At 68.3% G+C, this 18,907-nt stretch overlaps 4 protein-coding genes across 4 annotated transcripts in view; 3 read left to right on the top strand and 1 right to left on the bottom strand.

Annotated features, from left to right (window-relative positions):
- Positions 1-506: 506 nt before the first annotated feature.
- Positions 507-4,270, top strand: F751_6147 (Protein TOC75, chloroplastic; the record flags this gene model as incomplete). Its single annotated transcript, XM_011399781.1, has 8 exons — positions 507-520; positions 1,171-1,411; positions 1,629-1,710; positions 1,967-2,172; positions 2,410-2,493; positions 2,651-2,843; positions 3,040-3,294; positions 3,462-4,270. 8 exons carry the CDS (start codon positions 507-509, stop codon positions 4,268-4,270), a joined length of 1,884 nt encoding a protein of 627 aa, XP_011398083.1.
- A 1,281-nt stretch (positions 4,271-5,551) lies between these two features.
- Positions 5,552-12,811, top strand: F751_6146 (hypothetical protein; the record flags this gene model as incomplete). The annotated part of the gene is made up of 14 exons (XM_011399780.1): positions 5,552-5,668; positions 5,979-6,122; positions 6,296-6,575; positions 6,859-7,118; positions 7,374-7,745; positions 7,839-8,039; positions 8,538-8,810; positions 8,994-9,106; positions 9,258-9,438; positions 9,678-10,886; positions 11,306-11,510; positions 11,675-11,747; positions 12,334-12,446; positions 12,693-12,811. The coding sequence occupies 14 exons, from the start codon at positions 5,552-5,554 to the stop codon at positions 12,809-12,811; spliced, it is 3,660 nt and encodes a 1,219-aa protein (XP_011398082.1).
- Positions 12,812-13,244: 433 nt separating this feature from the next.
- The window catches only part of F751_6144 (MON2-like protein), a gene marked incomplete at both ends in the record, with an annotated part of 9,822 nt that continues 4,159 nt past the window's right edge, over positions 13,245-18,907 (bottom strand). Inside the window, 14 exons of the mRNA XM_011399778.1 lie at positions 13,245-13,439; positions 13,559-13,688; positions 13,874-14,362; positions 14,635-14,939; positions 15,249-15,347; positions 15,528-15,725; positions 15,961-16,089; positions 16,189-16,400; positions 16,793-16,970; positions 17,197-17,376; positions 17,474-17,704; positions 17,968-18,261; positions 18,373-18,442; positions 18,609-18,689. Of these exons, the coding sequence (XP_011398080.1) occupies positions 13,245-13,439; positions 13,559-13,688; positions 13,874-14,362; positions 14,635-14,939; positions 15,249-15,347; positions 15,528-15,725; positions 15,961-16,089; positions 16,189-16,400; positions 16,793-16,970; positions 17,197-17,376; positions 17,474-17,704; positions 17,968-18,261; positions 18,373-18,442; positions 18,609-18,689 (2,791 nt within the window). The remainder of the gene's footprint in view (positions 13,440-13,558; positions 13,689-13,873; positions 14,363-14,634; positions 14,940-15,248; positions 15,348-15,527; positions 15,726-15,960; positions 16,090-16,188; positions 16,401-16,792; positions 16,971-17,196; positions 17,377-17,473; positions 17,705-17,967; positions 18,262-18,372; positions 18,443-18,608; positions 18,690-18,907) is intronic.
- F751_6145 (hypothetical protein) lies at positions 13,497-13,697 on the top strand (the record flags this gene model as incomplete). Its single annotated transcript, XM_011399779.1, has 1 exon — positions 13,497-13,697. One exon carries the CDS (start codon positions 13,497-13,499, stop codon positions 13,695-13,697), a length of 201 nt encoding a protein of 66 aa, XP_011398081.1.

The raw sequence follows: 18,907 nt of genomic DNA, 5'->3' as shown, positions 1-18,907 counted from the left end.
CAGCAGAAATGACCATCCATCTTATACATTGCGCCTCATCTGTCCAGGAATGTGATGCAAAAAGTCACATTCCTGTGTTGGGAAGCACATACCCGAAGGGGGATCCCATGACGTACCATCAGGCTGACAAGTCTATTCAAAGTTGGTACATGGTCGTGGACCAAGCAAACCGTGTTCCATTTTCACCCTGGTGATGAAGGCACGGGTACAATCTCTGTCATAATGCCTGATGTGCAACATGAATTATTGTACCCCGCATAAATCATGTCGACTGGGGCTGCAAGCAAGCTTCCATGCGCTGGCCGCCAGCGTGGACAATGGTGACCTTCCCGACAGGCCCCGGAACCCCAGGCCGGACCCCCATACCCTGCCACACGCATTGACTACATACCAAACTACAATTCCTATATTAGATCCACTCCCCCCGCTCTCCATCCGCGAGCATCGCTCGTGGGCCAGGGGCTTTGCCGGTGTGGGCTGCAACCTTATCTGCTCCCCCGACCAGCATGCCGGCTCCCGGGTGCTCCATATCCCATGCATCGCATATTTCGAGCCAGGCGATGAGGTCCTCCGGCGCATCGGGTGCAGGCCAGTGTGGGCGCCCCGCCCTGATCCCTCAGGCCAGGACCAGCACCCGTGCGGCATTCATATCCCAGAGCCGGCCCAGGACCCGACGCTACCTGCAGACCAGAGCCGGGATGGAGACGGAATCCGGCGATGGAGCCCCCATGCAGCCGGGGAGGGGTGACCCCAGTGCCTCTTCAACCTCGCTGCTGCAGCAACCACTCCTATGGGCAGCCGTGCCGGTCGTCGCCCCCCTCCTCGCCTGGGGCTGCGGTGGTGGCGACGGCAACGGCAGGGGTGCCGGCGGCGGCGGCGGCGGTGGCGGCGGCGGTGGTCTGCCGCACGAGATCTTTGCCGTGGCCGAGGATCAAGACGAGGGTGGGTGGGCGTGGGTGGGCAGCGCCTTTGGTGCCTTGAGAGCTTGATGGTGGAGATGCAGGGGGTTCCAGTCAGGCACGGCACCGTATGACTCGTGGGACTCCCACCATTCATGATTGCGGCAGGCGAGGAGATCGGCGACGAGGCTGACGCCGACTCCGACGACGAGTCAGAGGATGAGTCAGAGGATGAGTCAGAGGATGAGGAAGAAGAAGAGGAGGAGGCCAGGCCTTCTGCCAAGCCGGCCGCCGCCGACGGCACTTTTACTTGCGGCGAGCTGGAGGCGCAGGGCCTGCCCGTGGGCGAGGGCATCCCCACCCAAGCCGACCTCTTCGCCGGCTTGCACTGCCAGCCCGGCTTCGTCTGCTCGCGCAAGGAGCTGGCGCAGGACATCAAGGCCCTTTATGCTTCGGGCCTGTTTGAGCGCGTGAATGCCCGAGTGGTGCCCCTCAAGAAGAACAAGTTCAAGGTGGGGGGTGGGAGTTGTGGTGGCGGCGGCCGTGAAGCCTGTGGCGGACGCTGGATGGGTCCCTGCGGATGCCAACCTGGACAAGGGGGATGATTGCCTGCTGGGCCTGCGGGCATGTAAGCTCCGGGCATGCTCCTCATGACGGATCCAGTCTGGCCGGAGATTAGCCATTGCTCTTCAATGTAATGCCTCACCCATCTCCACGCTTCCACTGCAGGTCGTCTTTGACTTTGCGGAAAAGTTCTACCCCCCCATGCGTAACTTTGAGGTCGAGGGCGCCAGAGTGCTGCCTCGCAAGGGTGCGCATGTGATGGGTGGAGGTGCCGCGTACGGCCCTGTCGATGGGTGAGGGTGCCCGGAATCCTGATGCTCGCAATGGAGGGCCGCTCCATGTGGCGGGCCTGTGTCCAGGCGTGATATCCCAAAATTCCTCTCCTTCTTCGATCGGGATGGTAAAGACGCGACAATACCGCGCGCATGCGTGCATCCACTCGGCCCCGGTCCCAGCAGCTCCAGGCGCCATCTTACCCCCTTCAAATCCAACCCCACCTGCAGTGCTGGCCGATCTGAAGAAGAAGCTGGCAGCCCTGCCCAACGAGACCCCCTTCACGATGCGCACCATGGCCCTGATCAAGACGAGCATCGAGGGGTGGTACCAATCGCGCGGCTACGGCCTGTGCTACATCTCCCACTTCTCGGGCATGGGCACCGGGTCCATCACCGCCCACGTGATTGAGGGCCGGGCCAACAAGATCAACGTGGTGAGTGGGTGGGAAGAAGGAATGAGCGCATTTACCTTGCAGGGGTCGATGCGTGTGCACTGTGTGGTGTGGCTCCGTGAAGAGCGGCATGATTGATGATGACGGCCAGCAATGAGGACATGTCCGCTTGGCGTTGGGATTTACGGTCAGGCGGCCTGCCACTCTGGGTTGGAAGTGTTGCTTCGACAAACCCGCCTTCGTTCTTCAGCCCCTCAACCCTAAGTCCCACACATCCAGGTCTGGATGAATGACGAGGGGCAGCCTGAGAAGACGCCCGGCAAGGTGGACGCCAAGTTCATCCTCAAGCACTGCCCCGTGGAGGTGAGGGGGAAAGAGTGGCCTCCCCTTTTTGCTCGCCATGTCCCAAAGTCGCACTGCATGGACCTGTTCCACTGATGAGGGTCTTAGCTACCATCACCTACCCCACTCCCGTAAATCCCAACCCCTCTCCCATCCCCCCTCCATCCTCCCTGTATAGAGGGGCCGCCTGTACAACCTGGCCGACGGGCGGAAGACGCTGCAGAACGTGTTTGCACTGGACCTGTTTGACAACGTGCAGATCCTGCCCCGCCAGAACGAGCGCAACCCGGGGCAGGTGGAGGTGGACGTCATGGTCAAGGAGAAGCCTATGCAGACGGCGGATGTGGAGGCGGAGTGGGGCCTGGCAGCGGGTATGGAATGCGGTGTGGTGCGAGCGGGTGGGGGTGGCCCATCAGATGAGCTGTTGATCTGGGGGTGCTGTGGAGGCAAACCAGGGCTTGTCACCGGCTGCGGCCACTTGCAGAAAGACAGTGCATGCAGGGCAGAGGGAGGCTGTCGTCCGCCGAACCCCCAACAACCACGCTCGCCTACGCTACACGTGCACAGACGAGAAGAACAGGCCGACGCTGGTGTCCCTCGTCCCGGGCGGCACCATCACGTACGAGAACCGCAACCTGGGCGGCCGCGCCGCGACGGTGGCCGCCTCCATCAACACCAAGTCCTTCCTGGCGCCCTCCGACGACATCTCCTACCGCCTGATGTACCAGAAGCCCTTCATCTGGGGTCTGTCGGACGAGAACCGCACCAAGCTGCAGGCAACCGTGTTCAACGCGCGCAAGCTCTGCGGCGTCTTCACCCCAGGTGCGACAGGGGTGGTGTGCCTGCAGGAGTGGGGGGGGGAGTGCGCAGTTGTGAAGGGACGAGGGTTGGCCAGGGGTGGCTCTGATCGAGGGGAGTGCAGCCCCGCATCGGGCGCCAGACAAGGCCCGGCCACCCCAACCCCCACCCACCCGACCCACCGCGCACAGGCCCCGACGGGGAGGAGGTCCCGCCCGTGTGGGTGGACCGCGCCGGCGCGCGTGTGCAGCTGACGCAGCAGTTCACGCGGGGCTCGCGCGGTTCGCTGGGCCTGGTGGCCCAGGAGGTGGGCACCCGCGACGAGACGGGCGCGCCCTGCGCACGCGGCGGCCGAGTGTCGCCCATGGGCGCCGTGGTGGCCGACGGCCCGCCCACCACGCTGGGGGCCGCCGGGCGCGACCGCCTGGCGTATGCCCAGGCCGCGCTGGTGCGGGACACCACCTACCTGCGCGACGGCGCCACGCTGGGGGCGCGCGACGTGCTGACCGTGGACCAGGGCCTGGGCATCGGCACGGGGTTCCCCTTCTTCAACCGCGCCACCGCTGCCTGCACGCGCTTCCTGGGCCTGACCCGGCCCTGGCCGCGAGCTCGCCTGGGGCCCGCCTCCCTCGTGCTGCACGGGCGCGCCGGCGCGGCGCTGGGCGACCTCCCCGCCTACGACGCCTTCCTGTTGGGCGGCCCCTACTCCGTGCGCGGGTACAACGTGGGCGAGCTGGCGGCGTGCCGCCGCTTCGCCGAGGCCGCCGCGGAGCTGCGCTTGCCCGTGCTGGGGCGCACGCTCTACGCCTTTGCCGAGGCCGGCTCCGACCTGGGCTCCTCCAAGGAGGTGCGCGGCAACCCCAGCGCCTACTTCCGCCGCGCGGGGCGCGGCTCTTCCCTGGGGGGCGGGGTCAAGCTGGGCGCGCTGCGCGTAGAGGGCGTGCGCGACAACAACGCGGGGAGGTGGCACGTCCTGCTGCACTACGGCGAGCGCTTCTGAAGCGGGTGTCGCTGCGCGCTGCGTGGTGGTACCCGCCCCCTGACCCCGGCCGCCGGACCCTCCCTTGCTCCATCCCCCTTCCCGCCGTCTGTAATGGTCAGACACGTTGCAATGCTGGGGATGAGGGGGGGTGTTTGTAGGCTACACACAGCAGGCCATCTGACATGCAGCACAGCGGCTGGGTGGAAGCTGGAATCAGCAACTGCACCAGGTCCACTATGGTGGAGGGAGCCAGGCTGCGATGGCGTCCCGCGCCTCGCTTGCCGTGATGGAGTCCAGCCTGGGTCTCTGATCCTTGAGTGCTGCGCTGGGGTGGAGCTGGGTGTAGCATGCCAGGGCGGCATAGCCCTCGACGGCAGCGGCACGCGGTGGGGGGCCGGCGGGGCCGGCCTCCTTCTGAGGCTGCGGCGTGGCCGGGAGGGCAGGGCTGTCGTGCAAGGACACGTGCCACCTGGGAAGGAGGATGTGAGGAGGAGGTTGCATGGTGATGTGCAAGCACATGCTTAAGGCTCGGTGGGAGGGGACTGCAAATGTACCGTGTTGGCCGGTGGGTCCCAACTCTGCACCTGCCCACAACCAATATGGCAAGACGCAGCGCACCTGGTGGGGAACAGGCGCAGGGTATAGAGCTTCGACGGCGTCTCTGAAGGAGCTTGTGATCGGCTGGGCGGCCGCTGGGCCAGGAGTCGCGACGCCAGCATCCTCAGGGCGGCGGCCCTCATGGTGGCCAAGGCAGCCGAGTCCAGCCGGGGCAGGTGCAGCGCTCGGGCGCGGTCCAGCCACCGGGAGGCATGGACGCTGGATCTGAGCATGAAGACATAGCGCAGGATGGCTCGACCCACGTTCCGGGCCGCCCCGTCGACCCCTCGAAGCAGGAGTTCGAGGCTGAGCGACCTGGGCAGGGTTCGGCCACGGCCGGGGTACCCACCAAGCAGCCCCAGCAGGAGCAAGGGATCCATGGATGCCACAAGTCTCTTTGTAATTAGATTATGTTTTATGCATTTTATCTGCGCTCTCACGCATGCCCTGGTGTACCCTCCCTGGAGTGCAGGGGCTGTCGGAGTTGGTTTCGAACGCGCGGGAACCGTAAGTAGGTTTGTTACAGATCCCCTTCCCCCACGGGGAGACCAACGCGCGTGGGCCCCCGATGGATGGTCCGGCTGATCGAGGCCGACTTCCGCCTAATATACAAGTTCACTGGTGTTATAGAAGAGAAAGTATGTCTGCCCGATTGTGAGAAGGGGCCGGTTGTGCCAGGCTGCGAGTGATCCGCTGGCCACGATGGCCCAAGTGCCCGCCAGGCAGGCTTCTGCCGCGCAGGCACCCCCTATCGTGGAGGAGCCGATACCTTATCAAGCCCTGTTGGTGCCCAAACAGACCATTCTGACGAACATCAAGGTCGGTGAGGGGCATGGGTGACCGTGGCACCGCGCCCTGGGTGCTTGCCTCTACATCCAGAACACTCACTCCTAGGATTCCCTCGATGAAATCTGACCAATGGTCATGCATCTCTCCGTACCATCCCTTTCGATTCCCAGAGCCCTTCATATATGGGTGGCAAGCTGCTGTGGCACCCTCACCGCTCCAGCCTCTACCTGGTGAGATGATGGGGTGGGGAGGACGTGCAGGCAGCCCACGCCAGCCCTCTGGCCGCAGTGGATCCATGGCCTCAACCCACTGGTTGCCCCCTCCACCGCCATCCTGCCAGGTCATGGCCGTGGGGCAGCAGTCAAGCCGCATCCTGGAGTTTGACGCCGTGTCTGGGTGCCAGCGTGCCGCGGTCGACTGCCGCTTCATGCCCTCAGCCATGGAGCTCACCCCCGACGGTGCCAGCCTGGTCCTCTTCGCCAAGGTGCGGTGGGGCGCACCGTTCGCCCGGACCCCCAGGCCGCAAGCGAGGGCGTGCCGGCGGTGGCTGTTAGAAATTTGGCAGCTGCCATGCTGGGGGCCACCGGCATGGTCCCAGGTTCCCCGCCCCACGTTTCCAGGGCCCCATTCTCATTCCCTCTTTCCGACCCTTCACAGACCAACGCCGTGGCGGTGTACTCGACGGACACCTGGGCGTGCGAGAGCTCCCACGCCCTCAAGTCCAAGAAAGCGGAGTGGAGCGCCGTGGCCATTTGCGTGGCCCCTGGCCGTCCCCGGCCCCTCGTCTACTTCACCGTGGAGGGCGCGCCGGGGCTGCGCATGCTGGACACGGGCATCGCCAGCGGCGCCGCGGCCCGCGACGCGCGCGAGGGCCCGGCAGTGAAGCTCAAGTCCGAGAACCGGGCCGGCATCCTCGCCCTGGCCGCCTACCCAGGAGGTGTGTGGTGGGGGGTCCGAGTGCGTCTGTGACGGGCGTTGGACGGCTGTGGTTGTGGTCACCAGGAGACCAAGGACTGGGTGGTGGTTGGAAGGTGCCAGGGCCAGGCAACGATACATTCATGTGCATGACTGTGACTCCACTAGGGCACCCACGGCCGGCCCTGCCCCTTGGAGACCGTCCAGGAACGCACCGTGTGTCTCACGCTCCCCCACACTCCGCCGCCTCCTGCCTCACACACCCAAAACTTACAGCCCTCCCCCACCCCCACCCCCCCCGCAAGACCCGCGCACGCTGCTGGCGCTGACGGACGACGGCTGCCTGGTGCTGGCGCGCGTGTCGGCAGCCGAGGGCACCTGGGCCCCCGGCTACTCGCTGGACCTGGGCCTGCCGGCCGCCGAGCAGCAGCCTCAGCCGCACGGCGGCGAGCGCGCATCGCTGCACGCGGTCGCGCACCCGCTGCGCCGCGGCTGCGCGCTGGTGGCCGTGGCCACGCGGCGCGCCGTGCTGGCGGTGGAGGTGCTGGACGCGCGCGAGGCGCGGGTTTTGGGCGCGGTCCCGCCCCCGCCTTCCGGCGCGCCCTTCTGCGGCGCGGGCTTCGTGCACGGCGGCGCGGCGCTGGCGGCCGCCGCAGCGACGCCCGGCGGCGACGCCGCGCTGCGCGTGTTGCGCCTCTGGCCGCGCGCGGGCGACGCGCTGGCCGCGACGCCGGCCGCCGCCCGTCCGGGCACCATGCTGGAGGCGCTGGCGGGGGGCGGCGGCGGCGCCCAGACCCCCTCCTCGGCCGGCGTGGGCCAGGTGGCCTTCCACCCGCGCAGCGGCGAGCTGGCGGCGCTGCCGCGCGCGGGGGAGAGCGCCGAGCCCCAGCCCCCCTCCCGCCTGCCCACGCTGCAGCTGCTGGACGCGGGCGACCCGGCGGGGTGCCTGGGCGTCCCCGCCCTCCTCCCCCTGCACTCCAGCCTCGGCTTCTGGACCCAGCGCGACGGCGACGGCGTGGTGTCGCGCCTGCGCTTCCCGCGCTACGCGCACCTCGTCGCGGGCGGGCGCCTGGCCGCCCACGACCTCACCCACGGCCTGCTGACCGAGGTGCTGGCTCCGCCGCGCGCCTCGGACCGCGGCCAGGCGCACGGGCTGAGGTCCGCGCTGCGATCGCCGCGCCGCGGCCTCTGGGTGCTGCTCTGCGACGCGCTGGGCAGCGCCGACCCCGACGCGCAGGCGGCGGGGGCGGGGCCCGGCGCGCGCGCCTGGACCGCGGTGCGCGAGGAAGAGGCCGCGCTGCTGGCCGCCTCGCGCGCCCAGTGGTTCCTCCCCGGCCGCGGCGCGGCATGGCTGGGCGCCGGGCACGACCAGCTGGCCGTGCTGGCCGAATCGGGGCGGCGCCTGCTGGTCTACGACGCCGCCAAGCTGGCGGGCGCGGCGCCGCCCAAGGCGCTGTTCAGCGTGGAGCTGGCCGACGCGGGCGCGGTGGCGATCTTCCCTGGCCCGCCCGCGCGCATCGCGGCGGCGCCGGAGCCGCGGCCCGTAGGGGCCGTGGCCACCGCAGGGGGGGGGGCTGATGCGGAGGCTTCTGAAGCCGGCGCCACTGACTCCGACGACTCCGACGACTCCGGCGCCTCGGGGGCCTCGGAGGCCGCGGCGCGCCGCGCCGAACTGGCGGCGTGGGAGGCGCGAGAGCGCAGGCGCGTGGAGCCCCCGCGCCAAGTGGTGGCGCTGGCGCGGGACGGCGCCGCCCTCTTCCTGCTCGACGTCCCGACCGGGAAGACCGCGCGCGCCGCCCCGGCGCGCGCGCGCGTGCCGCTTGACCCCGGCGAGGCCCTGGTCTCGCTGGCCTGGCAGGCGCTGGGCGGGCCGCCGGGGACCGCCGACGACCTGGCGCACGCAGGCGCTCAGAACCACGGCGGCGCCGCCGCCGCCGCGGTCGCCGCCGCGCTCACCACGCGCCGCCTGCTCCTGCTCACCGAGCGCTTTGCCGTGGCGGCCGTGGTGTCCCTGCCGCGCGCCGCGGGCGTGCCCACCTCCGCGCTCTGGGTCGGTCCTGCGCTGCTCGTGGCCACCGCGGGCGGGCAGGTGTACCTGGCGCGCTGGGACGGCACCGCCCTGCTCCTGGCCACGCTGCTGGCAGGACCCCCCGCGAGCCTGCTGGGCGCGCTGGCCGACAGGCTGCTGCTCGCGCACGACGCGGGCGACGGTGGCGCGGGCGTGGCGCCGCGCGCGCTGCGCACGCCGGAGCTCCTGGTGGAGGGCTGGACGGGCCTGGCGGGGACGGGGCTGCTGCCCGGCGGCACGCGCCGCGCGGCGCACGCGCTGGCCGCGCTGGCGGCCAGCTACGACGCGACCACGCTGGGCCCGGACCTGCTGCGCCGTGTGGCCGCGGCGGGGCACCCGCGCGTCGCCGCCGCGCTTTCCACCCGCTCCGAGGTGCCGGGCGTGGGGCTCATGCGCGGCGCGGTGTACTCGGCCATGGCGGGCGACTGGGAGCCCCTGGTCGGCGCGCTGCTGGGCGAGTGGCAGGCCAGCGACTCGCACCCTGGGTGAGCGGGCGTGGGTGGGTGGGTGGGGGGGTTACAAGCGTGGGGCGACAGTGGAGCAGGAGGGACGGAGAGGCCTCAGCCGGGGATTGTGCAGTGTCCCCTCCCACTCGCCTCATCCCCACCCGCCCTCTCTCCCCTGTGACGCAATCAGCCCGGCCCCGCCGGGGTCAGCCCTGGCCCTGCAGCTTGCTGCGGCCGCCCGTGTGTGCCAGCTGTACGGGCGCTTTGGGGACGCGCGCCGCCTCTTCCAGGCGGCCGGGGCCTGGCCGGAGCTGCTGTCGCTCTGCGTCTTCCAGGGCGACTGGGCGGGCCTGCAGCAGATCGCACGAGGGGTGAGTGCCAAGGGGGGGGGTGAACGGGTGGGGGGTGGGGGGTGGGGTTGGAGTTGGAGTTGAGGAGAGGGGCCGCTGAAGCAGCGGCTGAGAAGTCCGCGGCCAAGCCTGGCGGCATGATGCCTTCCAGTCGGCGTGAATGAACCAGCATTGCATCGGTATGAGTTTGTGTCCAGTGTACTGCAGAGTTACTTTGTTGATTGTCCCCCACCCCTCGCCCATATACATCCACTCTGCAGACCCCGAAGAACGTCCAGGGCTTTGCGGAGCAGCTGCTGGCGGTGAACGAGAACGCCTTCCGCGGCATGGCGGGCAAGAGCCCGCACGGCGGCCGTGCCTGCCTGGCCGACTGGGGCGTCCGCCTGGAGGCCCGCGTGGAGGGAACGGCCGAAGACCCACGCACGGTGCTTGGGGAGGTTGCAGCCTCACGAGATGAGGACCAGGAGGAGGAGGATGGAGGGAGCGGCTCGGAGCGGTTTGCAGGCGACGACACTCAGCACGCCTGGCGCCCGGACGGCGAGGTCTCACAGGACACGCTGGATGCCGATGCCGACGTTGACGTGGCCCCGGCAGGGCGTCTGCCCTTCATGGAGGCCACGCTCCTGCAGACAGAGTGCACGGAAGAAAGCGCGGGAGCGCGCACGGCCGGCAACGACGGCGCGGGCGCGCCCATCCCGCCGCTGGAGGCCGGCGCGCTGGCCTCCTACGCGGGCCTGCCGGGCGCGGTGGCGCTGCGCCGTGCTTTCGGCGGCAGCGGTGCGTCCTCCGGCCTGGCGGCCGGCGGCGCGTCGGCCTCCCCGCGCCCGCCCTCGCCCAGCGCGAGCGATGCGGCGGGCGGGTTTGAGGAGGAGGGCAGCCGGCACGGCGGCCGCGGCGCAGGCGCCGCCTCGATCTCCCGCGCCTCTGACTGGGGCACGGAAAGCGCCACCAGCGGGGGGGCCGGAGGTGCGCCCACAGCAGGCGCGGGCCGAGTGCAGGACCCGCGGAACGGCGGCTCCGGCCAGCCGCCGATGGCCGTGGACGAGGATGACGACGACGATTTTTTCGACTCGGACGACGACGAGGCCTTCCTCGCCGCCGCCCTGCCCGGCGGCGCGGCCGCTGCTGCGGCCGTTGCGGCGGCGGCAGCCCCCGCCAGGTGGGCGGGTGTGGCTGTGGGACGGGCTCACGCTTTCCCTCGGATCAGCGGTTGCAATGTTCATGGGCGCGACGCACAAACAGCGACCATTCGTTCCCTACGAGATCTCCCTCTCTTCGCCATACCCGCATGCAGGGCCGCGGGCGCTGCAGGCACCGAGCCGGTCGACCTACTCGCAACCGGCAGCAGGACGCCGCCTTCGCTGGCCAGCACGCACTCGGGGAGCAAGAGGTTCAGCTTCAACATCCGCGAGGGCGAGGGGAACGTGGCCGGCGCCGCGGCCGCCCCCTCCCTCAAGGCGGCTGTGCAGGTGTGTGTTGTTTGGGGGTGGGTGGGGTTGGGAGGGGAGTTTCACCCGCGCAGCAAGCCTGCCTGGCAGTCATTGGTGGTTGGAATGGGTGTGGCATGCATGCTGTGTGGGTTGCAAACCCACTCACAGGAGGATCGTCCGTCCACCGTCCCCACACATCCCCTGCAGGGGCTGAGACTGGGGCCGCCGCCCCTGGCGCCACCCCCTCCGGCCGGAGGCTCGGCGGTGAGGAGGAGGCATGCTTGCGGGCTGGGTGTGCGAAGGAAGTAGCCAGCCGCAGGGCCGAGTCTCACACTTCTTGCGTGCGCCTCGGACCGCGCGCTGTTGATCTTGCCCAGGACCCACCTGCTTGGCGTGCATGCCTGCAATGTTCATTGACTCACACTCAGGATCCTCCCCTGCCTCGTCCCCTGGCGCAGCGCTACCCCGCCATCCAGCGCTCGGTATCGGGCGCGTCGGAGGACCCCTTTGCCACGCTGGCGCGCGCACCCTCCGCCGCCAGCTCGGCGGCCGGTGGCCAGGGCGCCGCTTCGGACCCCTTTGGCCTCTTGGCCCTGGGGTCTGGTGTGGGTGGCAGCCAGGGCCAGGGCACGCCCAGCCCTGTGCAGGCGCCCAGTGCCGGAGGTGTGAGACTGTGGTGTGGCTTACGGGGTGGCCGGCATGATACAGGGTAGTATCATGTCCCTGGTGCCTGTGCACCTCTGCCGGGTGGATACCTGATGCACGGCTAGCCATCAAAGCTCCTTCTCCTCGCATCTTCTCAGACCCCTCTACCACTCTCCACGCAGGGTCCAGGCACCCCAGCGCCGGCCCAGGCCAGGCCAGCAACCTGCTGGCGGGGTGGGAGGACTTTGAGGCCATGTTTGGCGGCACGACCGCTGTGCTGGCGCCCGCCCCGACACCCGCACCCGCCCCGACAGCCGCACCCGTGCCGGCCGCCCCCACGCAGCAGGTCACCCCGCCCCGGATCCCTCACCCACCACGGCAGCCCACGTCCGCCCGGGGAACACCCCACGCTGCGACCCCCGCCCTCGCGGCGTTCAGACGCAGGGAATGGGAGGAAGCCGCCAAGCAGCTGCGCGTCGGCGGCCAGCTGGACGGCGCGACCCTGGCTCGCCTGGTGGCGGCCGCGCTGCTGGCCGCCGCGGAGCGTGCCGCCAGCCCCGCCGCGGCGGCCCGCCTCGCGCGCCATGCGGCGGCCGTGGCTCTGACCGGCGCCGATGCGGCGGCCGTGCTGTGGTCTGCCGCCCAGTTCCAGGCAGGCGCGGGCAACTTTGGGTGAGTGGATGGATGGAGGGGGAGAAGTGGTGATAGGGGGGATGCATGATGTTGAGCTGGGCCGAGAAATGGTGCCATCGAAAAATTGGCACCTCAGGACCATTTGCTGGTCCAGAACTTGCTGCTCGACCCCACTCAACCCTTCTAGCATGCAACAATGCTCACGCAGGGTGGCGGGCGACATGCTCACCCGTCTGGTGATTGCCGACACGGAGGGGCCGGGAGCCAACGGAATCCCCACCGACGAGGTGCAGGAGTTCCTCAACGACTGCGACCGCAGAGGTGAGCTGGGGTCGCGGGGTGCAAGAGTTGTTGATGAGGAAAGGTGCCTGGCCTAGAGTCGCTGCCTGCATGAAATGTACCCAGGGTATGCCAGGCGCGACCATCTGTGTAGAGCATGCAATCTCACCAATTTGCGCTCCATGGTGGCAAGCAGGCCTCCAAATATTGGCTCCCCCTTTTACTCGCTTGAGCCCGTCAGTCTCTCTTGCACTGGCCTGAACAACCCCCAACCCCTCCGTATCGCAGGCAATGGGAACGCCACGGTGGCCGGGGGGGAGGACCTGACCACCTTCCGATCCATCCTGGCGAGCTGCGCCTCGATTGCGGAGGTGGATGACCTGGTGGCCAACGTTCTCCAGGGCTGAGCATCCAAAAGGGTTCTACTTGCTTGCCCGGACTGGTGTAAGGAGTGGCACACGAGTTACAGTCTCGACCTGGCGATGACAAGAGACTGGGCATGTTTGGGGCGACAGCATGTGGTCTAGCAAGGGCGCCCAGATCTTTTCTATGCGCAGCAGCATATGTGCACCGAAGGCTTTGATACCTGTGCTGTCAAAGCTGTTTGCAGCGCAGCAGCACCGTCTCCCAATGGTGGTGCGGAGAATCTGCGCGCCTGGCCAGAACCAATGCGCCGTCATGGGGCAGGAAACTGGGCACCATCCGCATCGGAACACCCTTTCCACGTCACAGCAGCATCATCTAGCTCTCGCTGGAAAGTGGCAGCAAGGCTGCTGCTGGTCGGTCCCTGACCCTCTACGATCGTCGAGCGCATCAGAGCAGCTTGGAGGCATAAAGCGCTCATTCAGCTCTTGGCGAGGCCGCCACGCCCAGCCCTAGCTCGGCACCGGCCAGTTGTAGCACGTCCCTGACCATCTCGCGAAGGCGGGGCTCTTGCAGCGCCACGGCTTGGACGAGGGCGGGGTAGATGAGCAGGAGGTGGGTCCGCTCCCGCCCGCGCCGCCTGCCGGCGCACCCCCTTGCCACCCCGACCAACTGCAACAGCAGGGAATTGGAACTGAATTCATAAAGTGAGGCCTGCCCACGGATCAGATGGCAAGGGGCAGCACTGCATTCCACTGCCTTTGCTTGATACCCACAAATCCTGTTTGCACCTGCCGCAACTGGCCGTCCGCGCCGTCCAGCAGGGCGTCTGCCACCGCCGGGTCCAGGGTCAAAGAGGCCAGGACCTCCAGCATGCACAACACCTCGTCCAGTCGGGGCTGGCCGCTGGGTCCGCCATACCTACATTGAGGCGGGGGGCGTGCAGAGGCAGAGCCTCGAGATCGTGTAGCGACAGCGGTCCAGAGTGAAAGCATGAGTGGCCACCCCTCATCTCCTCTCCACAACCCGAGAGCTTCATCAAGGTCCACCACGGCGCGAGCACCTCCGTCACCACCCCTCTCTGCTGTTGCCAACCCTCCCCGCACCTGGCCCTAGCGGCCCCCTCCTCAGCCCCCAGGGTCTTGGCGTCCACGGCGGCTTGCACCATGTGGTCGCACCGCGCCAGCAGCGCCCTCAGCGCTGCCACCGCCGCGGGCAGCTGGCCCTCCTCGCCCTCGCCATTTCTGAGTCCGTCGCCCCCGCCGCCCCGGGATCCGTCGCCGCCGGCCCCGTACCGCGCGGCCACGACATACAGCTTCCTGAGGCAGGCCTGGGAGAAGCCCAGCCCCGCGTGCGGCAGTTGCCGCGCCAGCCAGGGCGGCCGGCAGACGCCGCCGTCCACGATCGCCACGAAGCGGTCCAGGGTGGGTGGCGGCATGCTGGGCGCGCTGGCCAGGATGGCGTCGGTCAGCGTGTCCAGTACCGCTGCCTCCAGCTCCGAATCGCTGGCTGCGGAGGCCGCGGTGGCATCAGGGTCATCGGACTGCACGGCAGCGGTGGCGGCGGACGCCTGCTGCTGTGCTGCGTCTTGATTGCTGTGGGGAAGAGAGCACGAGAAGGGGTTTTGAGGGGTCCAAATCGAGGCTCATGGAGAAGGATGGAGATGCTGCCGAGGCTACACATAGTTCTCGCTGATAGCCTGGCTTCCAAGCAACAGCTAACACTGGCTGGGCCTTCCCGACGATGATCTCAAGCCGGGGTCCAGCACTGGACATATCCTCCGTGCACAGAGTCCTCCCACAAGAACAGTGCCCCAAGAGCCTCTACAGAGAGCCCCATTCCCTTTTGCTAGCCCACACCTGCGCACCTGGCCTGATGCGCGTCGGATGTCACAGAGGCCATCTGGATGGAGCCGGGGTCACGGGTTGCCGCCTCCATCCCAGCACCACCTGCATGTGCAGCTCCGTTCTCTGGCGTTGGCTCCGTGGTTGGGAACTCGACCCCTCGACCCAGCAGGAAGAGCTCCAGGGCGTCGGCCAGGGCTGCCCACGCCCTGGCTTCCAGCTTCGGGTCATTCGCGGCAACCAGGGCTGGCAGGCCCTGCGGGACGATGGAGGTGAAGGCCTTTGCGGCCGCCCTCCACAGCGCCTCGTCGTAGACTGTGTGCCGAACCTGCAGGTGGGCGGAGGAGGAAGGATTGGTAGAAAATGGTATGCAAATGATACTCCTTGTGGCAAAACAAACTCGCCCTCGCGCTTTCCTCCCGCGCGACCGGGACAGTGCCAGCAATCAAATCACGAATTGCACTGACATCCCGGTAATGTTCGCAGTCGGTCCTCGGTTCGACCCCGAGCAGTGACATTGCATTCCGTCGCTGTGGCGCAGTGGTAGCGCGCCTGCCTTACAAACCCCGATAAATGTGCTTTTTGCAAATTTATGCCATGAGATTCTCAAGAAAAACTCCTCCACCCAGGGACTCACCGCCATGCAGGCGCCCAGGCAGCCCACCGTCGCCGCCAGCGTTGCCGCCCTGACCCCACTGGGAGCCGGGGTGTAGTACCGCACCAGCGCCTCCAGCACCTGTGATTTTGTTGCTGGGGCACTGCATTGTGAATGCGAGTGACAGTGCATCGATCATGATAGATTGTAGAACTCGGTGCCACCAGTCCCATAAACTCCATGTGAGCCATGTTCAGTGCCCTGCGGTTATCAGGCGCCCCCTTCCCCCCTCCTTCCCCTTCTCGAACACCGGCGCCTCACCTGGAGCAGGAAGGAGGAGGAAAGCGCAGACTGGACCTCCACCCCACCCTCCGTCAGCAGGCGCGCGGCCGACACCTGGCGCCCAACCACGGGGTGCTCTGGCCGCTGCTCGCCATCAGCCGCAGAGCGCGCTGCTTCCAGAATCTGGCCCGGGTGCAGCAGCCGGGCCAGCGTCGCCAAAAAGTCGATCCACAGCTCCTGTGTCAGTTCAGTGGGTATGTAGGGTGATCGATCTCGGCGATCGTGGCAGTCTGTAGGGCTGGATATCATAGCACCATGCCCTCTGGACACTGTCGCTGGCACTCCCAAAGAATATGGACACTGGGCACGGGGTGGCCCCTGCCCTCCAAGACCCAAATACTTTGTCAGTCCACTGCTATCCCCTGAATATCCACCATCCTTTCCACCCCCCAAACACCGAGAATTCTCTCACCTCCTCATCGGGCTGCGGCGCGATGGCGGGCAGCGCCGCCAGAACGGCTTTCTGCACGGGGGGCAGGCCGTAGGCGGCTGCCCCGCCGTTGGACGCGTCGTCGTCGGACCAGGGGTGCCGCGCGCAGCGCTCCAGCCAGCGGTGCACGGCCAGCGAGGCGCCGGCATCGCCACGCGCGCGCGCCGCGCCGCGCGCCGCCCCCGCCAGGCCCACCAGCTCCAGGCGCACCGCCAGCGGCACGCGGCAGGTGGGGTTGGCCGCGGCCTCCACGCCCACCTCCACGGCGCGCACGGCGCGCGCCCAGGCCGCCTCGCCCAGCACATCGCGTCGCCCGCCGTGCGCCGCCAGCAGCGAGCCCAGCACGCCCACGGCCGCCAGGGCCACGCGCTTGCGCGCGCCGGCCATGCAGGACTCGATCACCACCATCATCTCCTCCCAGCCTGGAGAGCAAGGGAGGGGGGGGGAGGGGAGTTGGATGGGGTTTGTGAAGAAGCCTCCTGGACGGAGCTGGCCATAACGGAGCCAGGGCATGGGTTCCCGGCGCGCGGCGTACTGCACAGCGTGCCCGACAGCCTCGGGAACAGGGCAGCACGAGCCAGCCGGGCAGATACATGGGCCGGCAGGACAGCCCCGGTGCATGTATCCAGGGCATGCCAGCATCCCACAGGAGCAGCCGCCCCGCCTGCGCCGTCACGTCCAGGGCTCTCGATGTGCGGTTCCCACCCAGCGCCTCCCCTCCACCTCCCCACCCTTGTCCTGCCTGCATCTGTCCACCCTGACAATCTCATCCCCCCGGCTGCTACCCCCCTCGAAAACGAACACCATCGAGTACCTGCCTCCCCCTGGTCCAGGGTGACGATGAGGGTCAGGTGGGCGCGGAGCAGGCGCCCCATGCCGCCCAGGGCCAGCACCACCGTCTCGTCCCACTGCTTGGCCTCGCTGTTGTGGGAGTGGTGCACCACCAGGTGCACGGTCTCGCCGCGTGAGCGCCCCAGGGCGGCAGGGCCAGACTGAGACAGCAAGGGGGAAAGAGATGTCGAGAGTTGGTTGCCCAGGGGCCCCTTGGGAGGGGCCTTGCAGGCACGTCCTGGCGCCCAGTCATCCAGAAGACCCGCTTCCGGTCCCTCATTCCCTCCCTGGGCCGGTCATCCATTGTCCCTGCCGTAGTCCTCAATCAAGATTCCTGCCACAACACAGCCGTGAGTCACAGCACCCAAAGTTGCTCGCGTCACCCACCTCCTCGCGGCTGCTGGTGACCGACATGTGGAAGGCATGGCGGAGCAAGGGGAAGAGCATGTCCCAGAGGCAGGCCTCCCACCGCGCGCGCGACAGACGGCCGCCCTGCGACATGACCACTGCAAACAGGGTGCGCAGGCCCGAGTTACGGACCTCGGGCCGTGGGTCAGAGGCCAGGCCCTGGTGGTATGAGAGGGAGGGCGAGGGGAGATGTGTCCATGTGCAAGAGTGTCGAGGATCCCTGCGATCCCCCTTTAACGCTCCCGCCAGCCCCCACAAGCACATCTCTCCCCATCTCAAGCAGACTTGCCTGCAGGGCCGAGAAGATGAGCTCCAGGATGACATCGCCCTCCTCCTGGGTCAGGCGCAGGCCCGCCCCCGGCGACACGGCCTCTTCCCCTGTGTCGCCGTCAGGGGCGCCGCCTTCGGACCCCGGCGCGGCCCTGCCTACCAGATCTGCCACGTTCCACAGCAGGCTGATGGTGGTCAGGCTCACGTTCACATCCTCCTGTGTGGTGGAGGGTGTGAAGAGGCATGCAGTCTGCCGAGGAGGGAATGGTTTGCAGATCCTCACTGGACTGGGACACGAGGAGGCGGGGGGGTGCCCAGCCAACCAGGTCCTTGCACTCGGGTCCTGAGCTCAATCCCCAGGGCCGGTCTGGGACTCCAGGCTCCGATTCCTCCTTCTCCCCGGCCACCATCCTCTGCCCCAACCCCTCACTTCTCACCGACGCATGCCACAGAAACCCACCCCCTCTGAGGCCCCTGCACCTGCTGCGCGCCGTAGACGGCGGCCACCTCCAGGCAGCGGCGGAGGCGCGCCGCCCCCAGCCCCGCGGCAAAGTCCCCCGCCACCAGCTGCACTGCCTGGAAGCCGAGGTCGGTGGCAGCGGCGTCGCGCGCCTCCGGCACGGCCGCCAGCAGGCGGAAGACGGCGCCCCAGCCGCCGCCCAGGCGCTCGCCGTGGCGCTGCAGCGTGCTCAGCAGCACGCGCAGCACCGCACGCCGCACCTCCGGCTCCCGCTCCCCGCCGTACACCGACTCCAGCGAGACCAGCAGCATGTGCTCCAGGCCCGAGGGAGGGCCTGGAGCAGGGGGCGCACCGGCAGCGGCGGGGGCCTCGCCGCCGGGCGCGGCCGCGGCGGCGGGGATCCGGGCCAGGGCCCCGGACACGACGCGGCCCAGCGCCTCCACCACCACCACGCGCGCGCTGGGCTGGGCAGCGGCCAGCACCTCCAGCACGTGGCTGTGGGGTTGGGGGAAGCAGGGAGAACGCGTCGAGGGGGGGACTGGGGGCACAGCGGCGTGCAGGCCCTGCAGAGGAGCGGGTTCGCGCATCAGGCACGCAGCATGTACAGGCGGCAGGGCCCTCGACAACACCGACCTTCGATCACCCCCCCTCAACACATCACCTGAGGAAGACGGCCCAGAGGTCCTGCAAGCGCTGCGTGTTGGCCAGCAGCACGTCCGTCATGCGCCCCAGCGCCAGCAGCCTGGGTGCGAGTCATGCACAGTGACTGGTGGGCTGGTTCACGAAGGGGCGGAGGGGCAAGCCTGCTCTCGGACGGGGGCCCCTTCCAGTCCGACGGCTGAAGACCCTGTCTCTCGTCAACATTGCGGCCCTTCCAAACCCTACGACCATTCATGCACACTGCCATCCACTTATCAGTCACCCGTGCTGTATCTCCCCACCATTACACCGCACACACAC

Source organism: Auxenochlorella protothecoides (assembly GCF_000733215.1).
Source record: "Auxenochlorella protothecoides strain 0710 unplaced genomic scaffold scaffold82, whole genome shotgun sequence".
Taxonomy (NCBI): domain Eukaryota; kingdom Viridiplantae; phylum Chlorophyta; class Trebouxiophyceae; order Chlorellales; family Chlorellaceae; genus Auxenochlorella; species Auxenochlorella protothecoides.
The sequence above is the reverse complement of the archived record's forward strand: the minus strand, read 5'-3'. Positions and strand labels throughout refer to the sequence as shown.